General features: G+C 46.9%; 5 protein-coding genes across 5 annotated transcripts; 3 read left to right on the top strand and 2 right to left on the bottom strand.

The window, feature by feature from the left end:
- Positions 1-42: 42 nt before the first annotated feature.
- On the top strand, positions 43-1,884 carry BHQ10_004697 (uncharacterized protein; the record flags this gene model as incomplete). Its single annotated transcript, XM_040877090.1, has 3 exons — positions 43-200; positions 270-1,654; positions 1,784-1,884. 3 exons carry the CDS (start codon positions 43-45, stop codon positions 1,882-1,884), a joined length of 1,644 nt encoding a protein of 547 aa, XP_040733201.1.
- A 552-nt stretch (positions 1,885-2,436) lies between these two features.
- On the bottom strand, positions 2,437-4,386 carry BHQ10_004696 (uncharacterized protein; the record flags this gene model as incomplete). The annotated part of the gene is made up of 3 exons (XM_040877089.1): positions 2,437-3,811; positions 3,872-4,291; positions 4,343-4,386. 3 exons carry the CDS (start codon positions 4,384-4,386, stop codon positions 2,437-2,439), a joined length of 1,839 nt encoding a protein of 612 aa, XP_040733200.1.
- A 918-nt stretch (positions 4,387-5,304) lies between these two features.
- BHQ10_004695 (uncharacterized protein) lies at positions 5,305-6,063 on the bottom strand (the record flags this gene model as incomplete). The annotated part of the gene is made up of 1 exon (XM_040877088.1): positions 5,305-6,063. The coding sequence occupies one exon, from the start codon at positions 6,061-6,063 to the stop codon at positions 5,305-5,307; it is 759 nt and encodes a 252-aa protein (XP_040733199.1).
- A 758-nt stretch (positions 6,064-6,821) lies between these two features.
- Positions 6,822-10,443, top strand: BHQ10_004694 (uncharacterized protein; the record flags this gene model as incomplete). The annotated part of the gene is made up of 5 exons (XM_040877087.1): positions 6,822-6,941; positions 7,010-7,036; positions 7,100-7,243; positions 7,304-10,270; positions 10,327-10,443. The coding sequence occupies 5 exons, from the start codon at positions 6,822-6,824 to the stop codon at positions 10,441-10,443; spliced, it is 3,375 nt and encodes a 1,124-aa protein (XP_040733198.1).
- Positions 10,444-11,141: 698 nt separating this feature from the next.
- BHQ10_004693 (uncharacterized protein) lies at positions 11,142-15,246 on the top strand (the record flags this gene model as incomplete). The annotated part of the gene is made up of 5 exons (XM_040877086.1): positions 11,142-11,251; positions 11,347-11,646; positions 11,710-12,281; positions 12,497-12,527; positions 12,588-15,246. 5 exons carry the CDS (start codon positions 11,142-11,144, stop codon positions 15,244-15,246), a joined length of 3,672 nt encoding a protein of 1,223 aa, XP_040733197.1.
- Between the last annotated feature and the right edge of the window lie 1,527 nt (positions 15,247-16,773).

Here is a 16,773-nt window from a genome sequence, read left to right as displayed (position 1 = left end):
TCTTTTAGTGCTTACATTCCACTCCATACTGAATCAGCCAACATGGTTGTCAACGACGAATCCATCAAAATCCGTCCGCTGGAGTATACTCCAGTGGAAACCATCCAGAAGAAAGTCGCTGTAGCTAGAGACGCTTTCTATGACTCCAAAACCCGTTCGGTGGAGTTCCGCAAACTCCAGCTCCGAAAGCTATACTGGGCGTAAGCCACGAACCTAATCATACATTTATACATGCTGTGCGTACTTTCAAAAGACTGACATATTGACAGCATCCACGATAATCAAGATCGCATGTGTGAAGCGCTGGCGCGTGACATGGGGAGACCCTCGTACGAAACTCAACTAGCCGAGGTCGTCTGGCTACTAGGAGAAATTTTGTTCACTTTGAAGAATCTCGACAAATGGCTCAAAGATGAGTCCGCACCTGATGTTCCTTTGATCTGGAAGCCATTGGCACCCAAGATCCGTAAAGATCCCATGGGCACTGTGTTGGTTATCGGTGCATGCAATTACCCTTTTCAACTTACACTATCTCCAATGATCGGTGCTATCGCGGCCGGTAATACCGTAGTGATCAAACCCAGTGAGCAGCCCGTCCACGCGGCTCAGGTTACGCAGGAGATTGTCGAGTCTGCGTTGGATCCTTCCTGCTACACCGTGGTGCAGGGTGCAGTCACTGAAATGCAGGCCCTTTTGGCCGAGAAGTGGGACAAGATTTTCTTCACTGGTAGCCAGACTGTCGGTCGCATCGTTTCTAAGGCTGCTGCTCCGCATATGACTCCTGTGGTTTTGGAGCTGGGAGGATTGAACCCTGCTATTGTTACGCGTCATGCCGATCCTCGTATCGTGGCTCGTCGACTGCTGTGGGCCAAGACCATCAATGGTGGACAGACCTGCACAGCTCAGAACTACATTCTTGTCGAGAAATCATTGTTGCCTGCATTGGTCGACGAGCTGAAGAAGGCTTACAAGTCGTTCTATCCCAGCGGTAGCAGCAAGGGCCCTGATTTCACCCGTGTCGTCAATGAGAAGGCTTTCCAGCGCCTCAAAGCTATGATAGACAACAGCAAGGGCAAAATCATCATGGGTGGAGAGGTCGACGAAAAGGAACGATACATCGAGCAAACTTTCATTGAAGTCGACTCCATCGAAGACTCGATGGTCATCAACGAAGCTTTCGGTCCTATTTGTGCCGTCATGACCGTCAACAGTGTCGAGGAGGCTATTAGTCTTGCTCGCAAAGTCCAAGACACCACCCTCGGCGTCGCCGTCTTCGGCAACTCCTCAGACCACCAGAAAGTCATGGCCGGCCTTCGGTCAGGAAGTGTATCCCTGAACGATGCTCAACCACACGTCAATACCCTTGCCTTTGGTGGTGTCGGCGAAAGTGGTACTGGTGCCTATCGCGGCCGCTCCAGCATTGATGTCTGGACTCATAGCCGTCCGTACACCAACACCCCCAAGTGGATGGAATCTCTGCTCGATATTCGTTACCCGCCATACACATCTAGCAAGTTGCGTATGCTCCAATTGTCAATGGGCACCACGCCAGACTTTGATCGCGAAGGTCGTCAGAGTCGATTCACGTGGTTGAAATACATCATTGGAGGAACACCAACATCAGCTGCGACTCGTGTTGCTGCTTATGCCGTCAGTAAGTAATACTTTTTCCTCTTTTCCCTTTGAAATGCACATGCAATATCTTCGTACCCTTCCCTGTCAACTTGATTGAGATTCCTGTTTGAATGCTTGTCGTCATCTAAACATCAATGTCTATGGCCAGATGATCAATCCACCACTACCAATGGTACCAATGGCACTGTCAATGGCACTACCAATGGCACTATCAGTGGTGACACCAATGGCGATTCGCAAGCCAAATGAGCTTCTCAAAGACTTCATTCAAGGCTGTGAACTATCCATCCTATCCATGGATAATTCAAAATATTCCCAACAAAAAAATGAATGTTCTGATACCCCCTGTTTTGACAACACTAATATCTGATACCCTCTTTTGATCTCCTTTCTCATTTCTGTTATATATGGTCGTATGTTTTGATATTCACTCAGAATTCCACGCGAAAACACTGTCCTAACAAAGTCATCTTTTCCTTTACAGTCATCTACCTGGTCAGAGAATATCTGAAACGATCCAGCAAACTTTAAGATTACAATTCAACAATGTAAGGCTCTTGGAAAACCAGAAATGTTTTTGTCTAGTCTACGATTTTGGATGTCAAACTCTCGGTTTAGCAATTAGTGTATGATGTATGTATATTTTCAGGAATTTGATAGCTTTCGCACCATTTCGAAATGGATTCGTATGTGGAATTATAGCTATAAATTCTACTTCACGCGTGGCGCTGATGCACAAAATAAAATGTAGACCGTCCAAGTATGCCCCCAACCGATAGATAAACTTAGGGTTTGACAAAACTAGAACCGCCGCTCAATGCCCCTTCGACTAACACACAGATATTTCACACCTTTATAAGGTCGTACCCCTTCACCCAACCCCCGACTCTTGCGTGGGTCAATATTTATACTATCGACTCGGATGCCGGATGGCAGCCACCCTTTCACCGAGAAGGATACCGTCGCAGATTTTGGCATGAGAGCGGAATGGATTTGTTCTTTCCGTGACGCGCTTTCTTTGAATAGTGGATTGTTTGTCGGGTTAGGGGTGGTGGATGGAGGAGGTGTCGAGGTTTGCGATGAGCTTGTTGGCTTGTCGGGTATTAGAGTAGATTGTCCTTCAACAGCGGTATTGGCTTTGGACTCCTTTTTCGATTTCGATTTCTTCTTCTTCGTTTTTGTGGACTTTGGTTTTCGCGACTTTGATGATACGCCGGTTGGGTATGACTCAGATGTGTATGTTGTTGGGTCTTGCTGGTATGAATCGGCATCATAGTAGCCCTGTAATAATTCTTGACCGGCTGCAATTTCGGCCTCAGTTGCATCCAGATCATCTTGATAGCCGACAACTGTGCAACGTAATGTCGCTGTACCCGAAACGGATCCACTGTCTTTGGTGTATATTCGCCATTCCAGATGGTCGTCACCAGGCGAATAGTCTGCATCGCCTCGGCTCGGGCGCATATCTGTTATATTTCGGACAGCTTGGGGTATCGGTACGTGGACAATGATCTCGTCGAGGACAGGAAGTGATGGACTGCTACTATTACCCCCGCCTCCTAGGAAGGAAGGTGTTGAGCTCCCAGAACCAGTGCGTCCTGTATTCAATGGCCGGACGCCCGGGAAACTTGTATTCAATGTCAAGCGAACTTCAAAATCCTTTCCACTCGGTCCTAACGACTTTTCTATGGCAACAAATGCTGGCAAAAATAACTTTTCCATATGTCTTGGCGGTTCGTCGATGCTTGGGTCTATCGGGAGGAGATCGGCTTCATATCCAGCAAGTATAAATTTTCCGTCAGGAGGCACAAAACTAAGCTCCCCGGGTCGCTCTCTCCAGCGCGCAAGACGAACGCAGGGATGAAATACGGGGAGTTGCATTTTTTGATCGATCGCTCGTTGTCCGCCGGGGGTCGTCAGCGTCAGGAGAAGATCGGGAACGCCAGAGATTTTTGCCGTGCAGGCTATTGTGCCTGACGCTAATGCAGAGAGAAGTCGTCCAGAGGGGGCTATTGTTACCGAGAGGGTCTCGATGATATCAACGTATATTTCGTTCGAAGTATGCCGCACGCCTGGCCGCCGCCATGGTATAGCTGGCCCGAGAGCTGAGGTAGCCCTAGGATTGGATAATTGCGGTTTGAGTGGATTGAGTGACGCTGTACTCGGAGAGGCCGCGCTACGTAAAGAATCCTGTCAGAATGAAATAAATTCCAAGTGATACTGTTGCCAAACGTACCGCGGTAATCCAACACCGCCCAGAAACTTGTTCATCCAACCCGCAGTTTCAACATTCTCCTGAAGAGCATTGATTTCTGTGTTGCTCACCAGCCCTGCATCGCACATCTCCGTCAAAAGCTGTGCGACTACATCGTAATTTGATTGTAGTTTTGTCGACAACAGAGGAGCGCCCACAAAATCCTCTAGCACGTCGACGACTCTATGTAGGAACTCGAGAACAAGGAGGGGTTCCGTGTCAACATCGCTCGGAGAAAGAAAAAGTAGATTTGAATGTGATATCGAAAACACTGTCACGGCAGGAGAGGTCTCTGTGAGGTATAGCAGCGAGGGACGTGGTGCGGGGTGTGCTAGGAACAGCGATATGAGAGAGGATGCGGAAGGCGGCCGAGACCGATACACATGTTCTAGAATGGGTACACTGAACAGTAGTTAGCGGTGTTGATTTGAGAATCCCAGAGGAAATATATACTTGTACTCGTCGTAGATATACAGCGCTCTAATGGCGCCGTTCATGGTGGCAGCTTTTGAGGGTCGAAGTGACTACTCGCATGCCTATGACGCCGCCGTCTCGGCGATATTTAGGCGTGCCGCAACTAAACAAATTCTGCCATAAGATGCCGCCCATCCAGCATACAATAGCACAGCATCTTCTCAACTTCTTGAGAAATTTGTTTTCAGTTTTGAGAATTAGATTTTGGTATTATCGAAGGTGGTAAGTTGCTAATACTAGCGCTTGAATGCGTTTATCGAGTTGCTAATAGTATTTCGAACACAGGTGCCACCAACGGATCGAGCTGAATTACGAAGCAAGAAACACTCCAATTGAACAAAACAGCCATGGCATCGTCCAAGGCTCCCTGGGAGATGAAGCCCGAAGAGGTCGAAAAACAGATGGCAGGACAGAATGAATATGAGGATTGCTTAGCGTGTCGAATCACCGGTAGGAGGTCGCAGGCCATTACTGGCTAGAATTTCGTTGCTAATGGTCCATGCCGACAGGATCCGCTGCGTTCATGGGACTCGGAGTGTATAGCTATTACACAGGAATGCGAAATCTGAAACAACAAGAGAAAGCAATCATGAGAAGTGCAAGCAAATATAAGATGGGCTCAAGGCAGCTCGGCATCGCAACACTATCCGCTTCTCTCATAGGAGTAGGACTCTACAGGGCATTCAATTGATGCGTCGAACTGGCCATGATTTACGGATTGTATTATAAGAAAAGTCTCCTTCATCCAGATATTCATTGTATAGTATATAAGTCTAGAAATGGGGTTCTGATATAAGACCGCCAACTGCGAAACAGCCCATAATGCATAAAGACTCCTCATAAATGCTAAGAATATTTCTTCACTTCCGCTGGGTATCACAAATCCATCAAGGAAATAAATGCATGCCATCGTTCCGTCGTGTATGTGTGAGGTAATGCCTTCATGTAAATCGTCCTCGTTTGCCACCCCCAAAGAACTCACGGCCATTCAGACCTGATAAGTCGAAGAAGTCAGGGACTTGAAGCTTACGCTTCGTTCCTAGGCTAGTCGCATGTGTCGATGATCGTCGAGTGTTGTTGTTCAAACGGCCGGAAGCTCGTGTGTTTCGTGGGAACATGGATATCCCAGCCTCATCCTGTGAGGTTGAGGTCACGGACACGGTATCTGCTTGCATATCAACGTCTTGTGGTGCAAAGACTGGAAAGGTAGGCCCAGATGTAAACGTGAAGACGGGAGGTTTCGCAAACGTAGTATCGGCGGGGKCTGTTGATTGGGTCGTCTCGGTTTGTTGTCGTTGCTCATCGGTGGGCTGTGTGGGTTCTGGAATGTGTCGTGGCTGATCGATTTCATGATGCTCCTTTCGGTTAACTACTGGCGATGCACTCCTCGTTGGTTTATCCTCATCATCGCTATCACCGTTCGACGGCACTCCGTCGAGTCGTTCTGTGGCCCATTGGCGAACTTGCCAACCTTCGCCATCCCCCAACCCAAGATGTTTGCGGTCAAGGAAATGTAGAAGATCTTCGATAGCTTCCTGGTAACCTAGTTGTTTCGCCTGTGCCTGATCGGTGACAGCACTCTTGTAGAGGTTCGTGACCGAGAGGGCGGCAGCTTTGAAGGCCTGTAATAATTGTTCGGGCGGTTGGACGTGAGATGTGGAGCTGGGGAGTGAGGTGTTCAACGATCTCATTGAATCCATGATGGGCAGTGCTGATGAGATACCCTTGAGTATTATGATCGGGGGGCCTTCTTGGGGAGGCCCGAGCTTGAGGAAAAATCGAGACTCGTATATTCGAGAGGAAAAAATATCCACGGAAGGACTCTTCTCGCTCAGAAGATGACACTATCTAACATAAGCCAGATATAAAAGAGACAGAGTTGAAAGAGTCCAGTCAAGGAGGGCACAAGGACAGGTCGATATTCTCGGTGGAATGTCGATGGTACAGCAGTCAAAGAGGGACCAGATGACCTTGACTAGTCAACGATGGCAACGGATGAATCAGGATTAATTCCTTCCACTTTAGTTAGCCCGCCTGTTTAGTGTGTTTGCCACGTGATCTAGCTTGGAGCAGTCCCGCACTAGGCCCAATCAGGACTATTGCTATCAGATTGCTCGGCAAAACAATGTTCCTGAATGGCTACTGAGTCAGCAGCCGTCACCAATCACCGCGCGTCTTTTCCACGCGCCTGGACTGGGAATTTCCCATTTGCCTTCCCTGCGCGCGATCTTCAGCGACTTCAATTCTTTCATCAACTCCGCTGGCATTCACAAACTACCGTACAACCAGCCTTCGGCAGCACGCACGATCATCCGGATACGGCCTCTCAGTGTCAGATTACCGTGCGATTCATATCCCAGGAACCAGCAAGATCGCCGGAGCTATAGAGCTCGGTTTACAGTCGAGCAAACTTGGTGTTGATTCATTTTCATCGCTCTCAGGGCGCACCACCGCCGCCATGGCGCCCTCACGCAATCTGCCAGACTCGGATGCTTCATCTATGGTGGATACGCCAATGACCGATGGAAACGAATCGGTTGCACGTATTCCAGTCGACGAGCCAGACTATGCAATGGCCGTAAGTCCATCCTCCGAGAGCGTATCACTTTATGCCTAGAGCTTTTGCTAATACTATCTCTGCTTTAGGACTATCAAGACACTCCGGATTACACCGTATGACACAACAACCTACAAATTGAATGTATGAATGAAAAGAGAATTGACATGGGACTATAGGATTCGGACACCAACCCCAATACAACATCGAGCAGCATTGCCGGCGACGTTGCGCATACAGACGGAAGGAAGCGAAGGTCCGAAGCTATTCAGCTCAGAAAAAGTGTGCTTGGCAAGCAGCATGGACGATTGGACGAGTCAAAAGTTTGTTACAAGAATGTCAAAATTTGAAAATCCGGAAGTCTGACCATTTCCATTATATAGGAAGACGATTCTATCAGACGATTTCGATATCTGCTAGGCCTGACAGACTTATTCCGTCACTTTATCGAGACAAACCCCAATCCGCGCATCAAAGAGATCTTGGCAGAAATCGACCGACAAAATGCCGACGAACCCACCAAAGCTAAAGGTTCTTCTCGCAAAGGCGGCGCCAGTAACGAAAGGAGACGCCGCACGGAAAAGGAGGAGGATGCAGAGCTTTTGAAAGACGAAAAGAGCGGCGGAGAGGCAGCCACCATTTTCCGCGAGTCTCCGGCCTTCGTCAAAGGAGAGATGCGTGACTATCAGGTAGCCGGTTTGAACTGGTTGGTATCTCTTCACGAGAACGGAATTTCGGGAATCCTTGCAGATGAGATGGGTCTCGGAAAGACTTTGCAGACTATTTCTTTCCTCGGCTATCTTCGACACATCTGTGGCATCACTGGTCCCCATTTGGTCGCAGTACCAAAGTCTACTTTGCATAACTGGAAGATGGAATTTGCGAAATGGACGCCAGAAGTTAACGTTATGGTCTTGCAGGGAAGTAAGGAAGAGCGTCATGAGTTGATCACTGAGCGCCTTGAGAAGGAGGATTTTGATGTCTGCATCACCAGCTACGAAATGATTCTCAAAGAAAAATCTCATCTCAAAAAGTTCGCTTGGGAATACATCATCATTGACGAAGCGCATCGTATCAAAAATGAGGAGTCTTCACTTGCTCAGATTATCCGTGTCTTCCACTCCCGCAATCGATTGCTCATTACCGGAACGCCCTTACAAAATAACTTGCACGAACTCTGGGCTCTTCTTAACTTTTTGCTGCCGGATGTCTTTGGCGATTCGGAAGCATTTGACCAATGGTTCTCTAATCAGGAGTCTGACCAGGACACTGTTGTGCAGCAATTACACCGTGTTCTGCGACCATTTTTATTGCGCCGTGTTAAGAGTGATGTCGAGAAAAGCTTACTGCCCAAAAAGGAGATTAACTTGTTCGTCGGCATGTCGGATATGCAAGTCAAATGGTACCAGAAGATTCTCGAAAAGGATATTGATGCCGTGAACGGTGCAGCTGGCAAGCGAGAGTCAAAGACCCGATTGCTCAACATCGTCATGCAATTGCGCAAGTGCTGCAACCACCCTTACCTCTTTGAAGGCGCCGAGCCCGGTCCACCATATACAACAGACGAGCATCTTGTTGATAACTCGGGCAAAATGGTTGTTCTAGACAAAATCTTGAACCGTATGAAGAAGCAGGGAAGCCGTGTCCTTATCTTCTCCCAAATGAGTCGTGTCCTTGATATTCTTGAGGACTATTGCGTTTTCCGAGAGCACAAATATTGTCGAATTGACGGTTCAACGGCACATGAAGACCGTATTGCAGCGATTGACGAGTACAACAAAGAAGGCTCGGACAAATTCATCTTTTTGCTCACTACACGTGCCGGTGGTCTCGGTATCAATCTTACGACTGCTGACATCGTCGTGCTTTTTGATAGCGACTGGAACCCACAAGCCGATTTGCAAGCTATGGACCGCGCTCATCGTATCGGCCAGAAGAAACAAGTGGTTGTTTTTAGGTTTGTCACGGAGCATGCCATTGAAGAGAAGGTTCTGGAGCGCGCCGCGCAAAAGTTGCGTCTAGATCAGCTCGTCATTCAGCAAGGTCGTGCTCAGCAACAGACGAAGAATGCCGCATCCAAAGATGATCTACTAGGAATGATACAATTTGGAGCTGCCGACGTTTTCAAGAACAAAAGTGGCACGCTTACTGGTGGAGCTGAAATGACTGACGATGACATTGACGCAATTCTGCGCAAAGGCGAAGAGCGTACGGCAGAGCTCAACAAGAAATACGAAAAGCTTGGAATTGATGATCTTCAGAAATTCACTTCGGACAATGCCTATGAATGGAACGGTGAAGATTTCACAAATCGCAAGAAGGATATCGGTATCAGCTGGATTAATCCAGCCAAGCGAGAGCGCAAGGAGCAATTTTACTCTATCGACAAATACTATCGCCAAGCTTTGGCTACTGGTGGACGCACTGCTGATCCCAAACCCAAGGTGCCGCGTGCTCCTAAGCAGGTGTCTATTCATGACTGGCAGTTCTTCCCACCGCGGCTACATGAGCTGCAAGAAAAAGAGACCGCTTATTTCCATAAAGAGATCGGCTACAAAGCTGTGCTTGCTGAAGGAACGGATGAGGACCTCAGCGAACGCGAAGCTAACCGTGACCTCGAGCAGCAAGAAATCGACAATGCAGTACCTTTAACCGAAGATGAACAGGCTGAGAAGGCCCGACTTTCTGAAATGGGCTTCTCCCACTGGAATCGACGAGACTTCCAACAATTTGTCAATGGATCAGCCAAGTTCGGTCGAACGGACTACGAAGGTATAGCGACTGAAGTTGACAGCAAGACCCCCCAAGAAGTGAAAGAATACGCCAAAGTCTTCTGGGACCGCTACGACGAGATCAACGACTACCCCAAATACATTCGTGTCATCGACCAAGGTGAAGAAAAGCTTCGAAAGAGCACACACCAGCGGAAGATGCTTCGAAAGAAGTTGGATATGTACCGCGTTCCATTACAGCAACTCAAGATCAACTACACAGTATCTACCACGAATAAGAAGGTTTACTCTGAAGAGGAAGACCGATTCCTCCTTGTCATGCTTGACAAACTAGGCAAAGAAGAGGACACCGAAGGTATTCAGCTCTTCGAGAGAATGCGCGAGGAGATCCGCGAAAGCCCTCTATTCCGGTTTGATTGGTTCTTCCTCAGCCGAACGCCAGTTGAACTTAGTCGTCGGTGTACCACGTTGCTCAACACGATAGCCCGAGAATTCGAACCCGAGTCAAAAGCCAACGGAGAGAGCAAAGGCCGCGTCCGTGACCGCGCAGATGAGGATGCCGATGAGGAGGAAGATGAGGCGCCCGCCAAGAAGAAATCCAAGAATGGAGCAGTGGTGGTAAGTTTGTCTTATAATTTTCTCGCCGTTCTCTGTTACTAACATGCTATTAACAGAATAAGAAGCTCAAAGGTGTCAAAGCTAGCAGCAAGGGTTCGTCGGCGAACACATCTCGGGCTGCCAGCGTGTCATCCAACGTTCAGACCAGTAAATCAAAGAGCAAGAAGAAATGATAGATTAGAACTGAGGTGTGTATCGATACTACAAGTCTGATGTTTCCGGGGCTTGTCTGGCTTGTCGTTGAGTTCGCTGTTTGTTATGTTGAGAATTCTCTTCTGGTTGGTCTACATTGGCGTTTGAGTATGTCAAAGGGGATCCTGTTTTTTAGAGCTAAAATTTGCTTGCTGGCAAAGATTATGATGACAAAATATTAATTATTTACCAACTTAGGTAGAAATACATCTACCCGTTCTGAGCAGACTCAAAGAAGATGATATCAATGACTGACCAACCATTTTTCCTATCAAGGAATGATGTTTCAAGGCCAGAATAAGACTGGGATGACATTACAGCAAATATGTAGGGGATGATGAGCAGTCGTCAAGATTTGATTATGATTGGTCGTGTTCTGACGAGGCTTTCGCTCAGCCTCTTTGCGCTGGCAGCCTTGCGATAAAGTACCTATCCTCGCGCCTTCAATCAGCTTTCACATTAATGAAATATATCTTTATCCCCGTGGCCCTCCGACTCAATACATTTCGTGATAATACATTTCGTGATTCTCATTGCAACTAATATTATGACTTGCCAGGATTACTAGATTTGGTATGCGCGCTGCTTTAGTACAGCAGGTTCCAATTGGACCCTAACTCCCGTTCAATTTTGAAAAAAACCGGAGCAAGAGACTCCATTACCGATCTCATAAAGCAATATGAGTTTTGGATACAGTATCGGGGACTTTGTGTCTCTTCTTGAATTGACGAATCGTATCCGTAAACGATTTGTCCGGGCTCCGGCTGAGTTCAAGGAGATTTCTGAGGAGTAAGTAGGTGCGTTTTTATTATTCATGGCTGAAATTCGTCTGGAACATGAAACATTCATATGGATTACTGATAATACTTAATTGGCGCAACCAGCATCAAGAAGTTGGGTGCCCTTCTCCAAGATATCGACGATTTCGAGTCTGAACAAGGCTTGGATACACGGCAAAAAGCTTCCATAAATCAAATGAGTAAATCATGTCGGGAGGTCCTCACGGAGCTAGAAAGCGTGCTTGATAAGTACCAGGAGTTGGATCACGACGAGAAGAATCTTGGTAAAAAGACCCGACGTGTTTGGAAAAGGCTACAATGGGATCAATCAAAGATTATGGATCTTCGAAAACGGACCGATTCACATGTGAACTGGTTTAGTAACGTGATTGCGAGGTTAAATGGGTACCATAACTGCCCCCTTCACACGTTTGATTTTCAACGCAGGCATTCACTGATATTAAATAGCTCTGTTATACTTGCGGTAAAAGACGGTGTGGACCGACTGTGCCAGTACCAAGGAGACGAAGAGAAACAAAAGATTCTCGATTGGCTGACTCCAACTGACTATACAGCACAGCAAAATGACATCTTGAGACTACGAGAGGAAGGCACCGGCAAATGGCTCTTGGAAAAAGCCGAGTTTAAATCATGGTCGAGCACAAAGCAACAGACCCTGTTCTGTCTGGGCATTCCCGGAGCTGGCAAAACGACACTTGTATCTATTATAATCGACCATCTGGAGCAGAAGTTTCGCGCCGAGCCTGATGTCGGGATTGCGTACATATACTGCAATTTTCAGTCTAGTTCCGAATCGAATATTCAAGCCTTCCTTGCGATTTTGATAAAGCAACTTGTTCAGAGGCAATCAGAACTACCCGTTGCAGTGGTCGATATGTATAAAAACCACGAAAAGAAGAACACACGGCCTAGGACTGATGAGCTATCCTCGTGCCTACGATCTGTGACCGCTGGACTCTCGACGGCTTTCATTATAGCAGACGCTTTGGATGAATGCAGAACAGCTAATGGGTTACGCGGTAATTTCCTACGTCAAATTTTTGCTCTTCAAGCAGATTGTAATATAAACTTCTTGGCCACCTCGAGACATATTCCGGAGATCATGGCAGAATTTAACCGGAAAACATGGTAGAAATTCGCGCTGATCCAAGAGACGTGGAAGCATACCTAAGGAGTCATTTATCAACATTCCCATCGTTTTTCTTGCGAAATCAGGACCTCATGAACGAGATAGTCATTAAGATCACGAAATCAGTTGATGGAATGTGAGTTTATGCTTCAAGACTTGCCCCATCCTCTTTGACTAGAAATTGATTTATATTCAGGTTCCTCCTCGCAAAACTGTACCTCAATTCTTTGAGAGGAAAGAGTTCACCAAAGGCCGTACGGACTGCGCTGAGCAGACTGAATACTGGATCAAACGCATATGGCCACGCGTACAAAGACGCAATGGAGCGGATTGAGCATCAGGGGACTGAGGAGAGAGACCTTGCCAAGAATATCTTGTCATGGATCACCTGTGCGAAAAGACGTTTGACGGTAAACGAACTTCTTCACGCTTTTGCCGTTGAGATTGGTCTATCTTACCTTGACGAAGACAATCTCTCCGACATGCAATATATGATCTCTGTTTGCGCTGGCCTGGTAGCTGTTGACGAGGAAAGTGGCATTATCAGATTGGTTCACTACACCACGCAGGAATACTTTGAACGGACATGGCAAATTTGGTTTCCCGGGGCGCATCGAAACATAGCCATAGCCTCTCTCACATATCTCCTCTTTGATCAATTCGCTACTGGGCCCTGTGGAAATTGGGAGGAGTATAGAGACCGGTTACAAGAAAATCCAATTTACGAATATGCTGCGCGATATTGGGGTTATCATGCAAAGGAAGCTTACTCTGAGGTGAAGGATTTGGTAGATAAGTTCTTTCAACGCAAATCGACACTCGCCAGCGTAGCACAGGTCTTGTCCCTTGAACGAAAGTTTCGAAGCTGCATACCACTAGCCCACAAAGGAATATCCGGCCTACATATTGCTGCATGGTTTGGACTAAACGATAAAGTCAAAGAAATTTTGAAGGGGTCTCAGAGTCATAATGCCGCCGATAAAAAAGGTCGGACGGCACTGCATTGGGCCACCCGGAACGCGCAGGCTCAGACCGTTGACTTGCTGATACAAGAAGGGGCAAGTGCCAATGCAACGGATAAAAGAGGCATGACAGCCTTACACTATGCTGCACTTCAAGGAGACAATCATCTGATACAGCTTCTAGTAAAGAATGGCGCGCATTTAGAGGTCGTGGATGAAAGCGGACAGACCCCCTTTTTGACAGCAGCAGGTTATGTGAAGATCGCATCAGTTCAAGAGCTTCTATCTTACGATACTGCAATCAATGCTGTCAATCCGGAGCATAAAAATGCGTTGCATCTCGCCATACTTGCCGCAAAAGATGAAACACCTCAATTGGTAGAAATGCTTCTGTCACATGGGGTTTGCCCTACTTTGTGCGATGTCAAAAATATGACTCCGGTGCACTATGCAGTTGCAATTAGAAATCTGGAAATCATGCAATTGTTTATTGAGGCGGGKGTCGATATCAATTTTGGCATTGAAAGGCGGCGCTGGAGAGAAACCACTAAGGCAGGACGATCCTTCTACGTGTTAGACCAGCCTCCTGAGAGGGCGAACGCCAATTCGCGAGATGCAGTGGGCCTGACTCCATTGCATTTTGCTGCATATACCGGCTATCGTATCATGATAGAGTATCTCCTGAGCAAGGGTGCGGATCCGAACGCATGCTGTTGTAGCGATGGCGACACGCCTCTCCATATTGCAATCCGTAGAGGTCTATTGACCATGGAATATGAAGGAGACCCTTGGACAGACATTACATGGACGGTTGAAACGGACTTTACTACTACTGATGAAACAGAGACCGATGGAGAATATTCACAGTGGCATATGGCTAATGAACGTTGGGGAGTTATTGATATGCTTCTTGCAACCACGAACATTGATGTGAATATCCAGAATGCTCACCTAGAATCCTCTCTACATTGTGTTCATTATGGAGGGTCGCATTCGGACACCATTGTTGCCAAACTGCTTCAGAAAGGAGCCGATCCCCTCAAAATTAACAAGAAAGGTCAAACAGTATTTCACCTCGCCTGTGAAGCAACTGATTTGGAGGCCATTGATCACATTCTTGATGCTGGTGGTTCCACTACCATTGAAGATGCAAAGGGACTGACCGCGCTTCATTATGCGGTGCGTGCCAATGGATATGAAACGGCAAAGTTGATACTGGATCGCAACGGAGACACCGCGACGAGCCTATGTCTTGCTGCAGACAAGAAAGGCAGGACACCGTTGCAACATCATCTACAGTTCGACCCACACCCTCAGGTAGAAATGATCACCCTCTTACTGGATCACGGTGCAAATGTGAACCACACCGATTTGGACGGAAACTCTCCCTTAAGTATCTATTTACAAGCTCCAACGTATGGAGACCGAACGGCAATTACTCGCTTTCTATTAGAACAAGGCGCCAATCCGCTCTGGAAGGACGGTGGTGGCCAGACCTTAGCTCACGTTACAATGAACAATCACAAAGCTGAGGTAGGAGTTCTAGAGCTCCTGTATTCGCATGGTGTAGATCTTAGCATGAAGGACAAGCAAGCCCGGAGTTTCCTACATTACGGAGCAATATATGGTTCACTGCACGATGAAGTGATTCCCTTTTTGCTAAGGAATAAGTTCGACGGGATATATGAAAGAGACCTTGAAGATAAATCACCTCTCATGCATGCAGAAGCAGCTGAAGCGGCTAAAGAAGAGCGACGTCGGACTGGCAAATATCATGGTCCGAGATGGAGAAGGTCGTTGAAAATTTTGAAGCAGATGGAGAATAACAAGCTGATACAATGTGACATTCAAGATGAACATGCCATATCTGTGGATTTAGAGGAGTTAAATTGATGAACGGGAGTGCGACACGTAATGGTATTGTAGTGACTCGAGACATATCAGGATATTATTAATCATCAGTGTTGTGAAAGGCTTGTGATGGCTCGGCACAGTCGATCACAAAGCTGCCCCTAAAAAGTAAGAGAAAAAAAAGTATGCTCTTTGATGACTCCCTTGTACTTCGACACTTCAATGTTGAAATTCTACAATCGAAGAGAACAAGAATACGATCCATCGATACTTAAACACACCATCACATAGGTCATCTGATAGATGTTGGCGTGACACGATAGGTTTCACGACCATAGTTAGACAAGCTTGAATGATAGTAGGACAAGATCAGGAGAATTCGATGCTTCATGAAAGATGATACCATGATACCCATGCTCCCGAGGACCCATATGTCTGACAAGTAGCACGCGGAGTACACTGCCACAGGAAGATCAGTTTGAAGGCGGCAATAGTGAAGTCTTTCATTTGCCGCCGTTCTAATTTTAGATGAATATCTGGCTTACTGCCGAAAGCCCTGATTAATTGCCTAGGTAACTACGATTCAGGTATGGGCTTAGCGGGTGATCAACTTAGTACCTGGAGACACATCTAAATGCTGTTTCACTTTCCTATTGATGTTTGCCTCAGATAGTACCATCGATTACATCAGTGTTTTAGATGAAGATATTTTCGACACATACTCGGACCAAATAAACTTGATTCCTATCCATGCGAATCATATCGAGTTACATAGCCGAAACACACAATCTTGGTCGATTTCAACAAGGCGGTCTTATCATCAAGGTCAATAATAAGCTGCCTACTGTGGCGTTGCTGAGTTTGAAAATTGCTGTGATGTACGTATTGAAATAACCGTATTTTATCATGCACTGATAAGGTTGGTAGGTTACCCCGCAGCGGGCCGCTCATCCACAGGTGGCACAAATAGAAGCTTGTTTCGAGTGCGTATTGTCCCTGTATTGAGCGATACCCCATGCTGGCATGCAGGTGCATCATAGTGGACTTTCCAATCTTGTGCTCAGAAATAGAAACACCCATGTTCAATATTGATTGGGTTCCAAGGTATATCGTGGCCTGCTGAATCCCTGCACATCATGGATGTAAATGCCGTGAATACAGAATGCTACATCATGATACAGTAGTCCGTACCGCTACGACTGATCAGGTGTAGCGTGACCTCCAATTCCGTCATTTTCCTGCAGCCAAATGACTCTCAAGCCACAACAATATCTCAACATCTCCATTGTCCGGTCGATGCTTGGTGATCACTGGTCAGTGATCACTAGTAGTCATCTACCACTAGCTTAGACATGGTCTCATCAAGGCCTGGACAACTAATAAGCTGTTTCGGTTGACAATGGATCTGCACCCCCGTGCCACGAATCTTGCGACTAAAATTTGAGATCAACAAACACTGGCGTATAGTTGAGCTCTGGACACTGAAACTGCAGCCATCGAGCACGACACTCCACCCCGGCCATTGGCTGATGCTGACGTCGTCAACTGATAAGGTTGCTGCTAGTGGCG

This window comes from Talaromyces amestolkiae (assembly GCF_001896365.1).
Source record: "Talaromyces amestolkiae strain CIB chromosome Unknown scaffold8.1, whole genome shotgun sequence".
Classification (NCBI taxonomy): domain Eukaryota; kingdom Fungi; phylum Ascomycota; class Eurotiomycetes; order Eurotiales; family Trichocomaceae; genus Talaromyces; species Talaromyces amestolkiae.
This window is presented reverse-complemented; position numbering and strand designations above follow the sequence as displayed.